This window comes from Camelina sativa, chromosome 8, assembly GCF_000633955.1.
Source record: "Camelina sativa cultivar DH55 chromosome 8, Cs, whole genome shotgun sequence".
Lineage (NCBI taxonomy): Eukaryota > Viridiplantae > Streptophyta > Magnoliopsida > Brassicales > Brassicaceae > Camelina > Camelina sativa.
The window spans coordinates 1,434,683-1,438,660 of record NC_025692.1 but is presented as its reverse complement, the minus strand read 5'-3'; the positions used below and the strand labels follow the sequence as shown (position 1 = coordinate 1,438,660).

Below are 3,978 nucleotides of genomic sequence, written 5' to 3'. Positions count from 1 at the left end.
TGTGAAGAAGGTGATTGGTACAATACAAATATTAACAACAACCACTTAGACGAGTTGAACACTAATGGATCTGGAAACGCACCTGAGAGTATGATCAGACCAGTGGAAGAATTATGGGACCTTGACCAGTTGATGATGAACACTGAGGTTCCTTCGTTTTACTTCAACTTCAAACAAAGCATATGAAAAATTTACGTCATCTTATTCTTTTTTCTTTTCTTCTATTGCGGATTTATACTCAAAGATTCTTAGCATGCACACACACACACATAAATGCAAATATATATATACATTTTGTTATATTGATAGATTAAAAAAAAAGTTAGAGAGAGCATATTGTAATTGTAATTCGAATAATTTTTTCGTACTAGGGCTTTGACGTGCCATGTGTAATGATTAGTCAATGTAAACTATGTATACCCGATCCTTAATAAAAGAAGAAATAATAAACACTTACATTCATATAACATGGGCAAACATATATGTATGTCTAAAGACTGTTTTGTATGGTTTACATCTTATTAAGGCCGCTTAAGTGGTTGGTCACTCTTAGTCGATCCTCCTATCTCTAAGATCTAATTCAGAGCGAAACTATCTCGGCCCATCGTGGACAGTGTACTATTTCTATTGCAATGTTGGACACTAGTTAGCACTTAACATATTCTAAATGAATAGAACATTTTTGTACGAGTGAAAGGTATAGTTTTGTTTTGTTGATCTAAGAAAAAAAGACCAAAGTGGCTTTTGGATTGTAATTTTAGCCAATAGGATGAGGTTGTGACCCAGCAAAGACGGGAGATCTCTATTTCTCACCTCACGATCTTCTCTATCATCTCTCCCGTAACTCTGACCGTATATTCTTTTTTTTTTTACATCTCACCGTCAGATTCTAATCCAACGGTTCATATTTATTCAACGCTCTCTTTTCTCTTTCTCTTACTCTTACTCTCTCCTACTTCTTCTTCTTCTTCACTTCTCTCTCTCTCTCTCGCCGACGACGCTACAACAATGGCGTCTCTCGCTCTCTCCGGCTCTTGCTCTCTCGCTTTCCCCCTCAAATCTCGTTCTCTCTCTCTCCCTCGTCCTCCTCCTTCCTCTCTCAATTTGACGAAACCTCTCCGATCTATCCATTCTCGCTTCTCTTTAGTCAAATCTCCACTTCCCGTCGACGCTGCTCTACGCCGGAGATCAACACTTACCCGCGCCTCTTCCGCCGCCGGAGCTGCCTCTTCCTCTCCGTCTCCTCCTCCCGTGGTTCCAGCTCCGGTTCCATGGCAAGGTGCTGCGATTAAGCCGCTTATCGCATCGCTCGCTACCGGTTTGATTCTATGGTTCGTCCCTGTTCCCGAAGGTGTCACTCGCAACGCTTGGCAATTACTCGCCATCTTCCTCGCCACCATCGTCGGGATCATCACTCAGCCGCTTCCTCTCGGCGCTGTTGCTCTTTTGGGATTAGGAGCAACCGTTCTCACCAAAACCCTAACGTTCGCCGCAGCTTTCTCCGCTTTCGGAGATCCGATCCCGTGGCTCATCGCACTCGCCTTCTTCTTCGCTCGCGGTTTCATCAAGACCGGTCTCGGTAACCGTGTAGCTTACCAGTTCGTTAAACTCTTCGGTAGCTCATCGCTGGGACTCGGTTACAGTCTCGTCTTCAGTGAAGCTTTATTAGCTCCGGCGATTCCTTCAGTCTCGGCTCGTGCCGGTGGGATCTTTCTACCTTTGGTGAAATCTCTTTGCGTTGCTTGTGGTAGCAATGTTGGGGATGGAACTGAGCACCGTCTTGGATCGTGGCTGATGCTTACTTGTTTCCAGACTTCTGTGATCTCTTCTGCTATGTTCTTGACGGCTATGGCTGCTAATCCTTTGAGTGCTAATCTGGCGTTTAATACGATTCAGCAGACGATTGGATGGACTGATTGGGCTAAAGCTGCGATTGTTCCAGGACTTGTCTCTTTGATTGTTGTCCCGTTTCTTTTGTATATTATCTATCCTCCTACGGTTAAGAGCAGTCCTGATGCTCCCAAGCTTGCTCAAGAAAAGCTTGACAAGATGGGACCTATGACCAAGAACGAATTGATTATGGCCGCCACTTTGTTCCTCACTGTAAGTGTGCTTCTGCTTCATGAGCTCTCTTCTTATTTTTGTTAGATACTTTTTAAATATATTTTGCTTTTTCAAGGTATCACTTTTAGCGAGAGTTTGATTTAAAAGGTGCTTCAGTATAGTACAAGAAGATTGTTTTTTTTTTAGCTATTGCGGGTCATTAGATTGTAGCCATTCCATCTTACTTGAGATAGAGCAAGGTGTCTGCTTCTGTTTAAAGCATTTTGCTTTGAGTGAAAATGATCTGGTTTTTGTTGTTTTAGATACAAGATTTTCATTGTGCTAAACAAGTTCTCTCCTTGACACAGGTTGGTCTTTGGATTTTCGGAGCTAAGTTGAGTGTAGATGCTGTGACTGCTGCAATTCTTGGATTATCAGTCCTCCTTGTGACTGGTGTTGTGACATGGAAAGAGTGCTTAGCTGAGTCGGTCGCATGGGACACACTCACCTGGTTTGCTGCTCTCATTGCGATGGCTGGTTATCTTAACAAATACGGTCTTATTGAGTGGTTCAGCCAGACTGTAGTCAAGGTTTGTTAAATGATTTGGTGAATGCTTAAAAAGCCTGATGACTTGGCAATGTTTTGACATTGTTTGGGTTTGATTGCAGTTTGTGGGAGGATTGGGTTTGTCATGGCAACTATCTTTTGGAATCCTCGTCCTCTTGTATTTCTACACTCACTACTTCTTTGCAAGTGGAGCCGCTCACATCGGGGCTATGTTCACTGCCTTTTTATCGGTCTCAACCGCTCTAGGCACTCCACCTTACTTTGCAGCCTTGGTCCTTGCATTCCTTTCAAACCTGATGGGAGGATTGACCCATTATGGTATCGGGTCTGCTCCAATCTTCTACGGGGCCAACTACGTGCCACTGGCTAAATGGTGGGGCTATGGATTCCTGATTTCAATAGTCAACATTGTCATCTGGCTTGGTGTAGGTGGTGCATGGTGGAAGTTCATTGGCTTGTGGTGAGGACCACCATACACCAGTATTCCTATTCTTTTTCCTTACTTATATATAATCTCTTAGAACGGCTTTGAGATTCAGATTTGAGGAGGATTAAAAATCAGGTTTTTAAGGATTGAGCAGAGTTTTTTCTGCAATTTATTTATATTCTCTCTCACTCACACATTTTGAGGTGTAAAGCAACGTTAACTTGCGTCAATTTTGTTTGATTTCTAACTTTACTTTTTTTTTGTTTCCACCACTTTACTTGTTAAGTACTTTAACTTCAACATTCATATCGCGTGTTAATTGCGCAACCAACCCATGAGAAAGCAAGTTTGATGTCAATTAGTCTCTTAAGTGGTTGAGTTGTATAGTGAAAATACACAGATAACAAAGAAGTCAAAAGGAGGTGAACTGAATCTTATTAGCTGAGACAATATGTTATTATTATTTCTCAATACAATGTTCTTTGACAAATTATGAAAGAAATATTAGAAACAATTGACAAACGAGAGAGAATACAAAAAATTGTAAATCAGAAATAGGGGAAATAATAAGAGGCAAAGAAGAACACTTTGGCCATTGTTACAACAGAGAGAGAGACAATAATTAATTTAATGAGGTGATAAAAATGAAAAGTAATGAAATTTCAGAAAGAAGCCTGAAAAAACTGAGCCTTTTTTAGGGTTGGTTATTAGAATCGAAAAAGCACTTACCCGGAATTTTTGCGTTTCCGTTTTTGCTTTCTTGAATAATAAATAAACGAATCATCAGTTTCACAGCTTCACAGAAATGTGACTCAGCGATCTAGCTGCAGCTGCTCAAGCCACGATTCAAGAATGTCACTCTCACGAGTGTCACTGTGGTGAGGATTCACACTCGAACCACCTTGAGTCATTGGCCTCGCACCGTTCATGTTCACGACGC

General features: G+C 41.5%; 3 protein-coding genes across 3 annotated transcripts in view; 2 read left to right on the top strand and 1 right to left on the bottom strand.

The window, feature by feature from the left end:
- LOC104705526 (transcription factor MYB46) overlaps nt 1–454 on the top strand; it is a 3,719-nt gene extending 3,265 nt beyond the window's left edge. The window contains exon 3 of the mRNA XM_010421544.2: nt 11–454. Within this exon, the coding sequence (XP_010419846.1) occupies nt 11–186 (176 nt within the window). The 3' untranslated portion in view covers nt 187–454. The remainder of the gene's footprint in view (nt 1–10) is intronic.
- LOC104705525 (dicarboxylate transporter 1, chloroplastic) lies at nt 958–3,295 on the top strand. The gene is made up of 3 exons (XM_010421542.2): nt 958–2,103; nt 2,412–2,633; nt 2,713–3,295. The coding sequence occupies exons 1-3, from the start codon at nt 1,009–1,011 to the stop codon at nt 3,073–3,075; spliced, it is 1,680 nt and encodes a 559-aa protein (XP_010419844.1). The 5' UTR covers nt 958–1,008; the 3' UTR covers nt 3,076–3,295.
- Nucleotides 3,456–3,978, bottom strand: part of LOC104705523 (zinc finger CCCH domain-containing protein 56) — a 6,565-nt gene continuing 6,042 nt past the window's right edge. The window contains exon 4 of the mRNA XM_010421540.2: nt 3,456–3,809. The gene's annotated coding sequence lies outside the window, so the exon portion shown is untranslated. The remainder of the gene's footprint in view (nt 3,810–3,978) is intronic.

What these genes read in the sequence shown, in the direction of transcription:
- LOC104705525 (XM_010421542.2), top strand. Translation starts at nt 1,009, where the DNA reads ATGGCGTCTCTCGCTCTCTCCGGCTCTTGCTCTCTCGCTTTCCCCCTC. An exon ending in CCGCCACTTTGTTCCTCACT is followed by an intron (nt 2,104 to 2,411) that starts GTAAGTGTGCTT and finishes TCCTTGACACAG; the next exon opens with GTTGGTCTTTGGATTTTCGG. An exon ending in TCAGCCAGACTGTAGTCAAG is followed by an intron (nt 2,634 to 2,712) that starts GTTTGTTAAATG and finishes GTTTGATTGCAG; the next exon opens with TTTGTGGGAGGATTGGGTTT.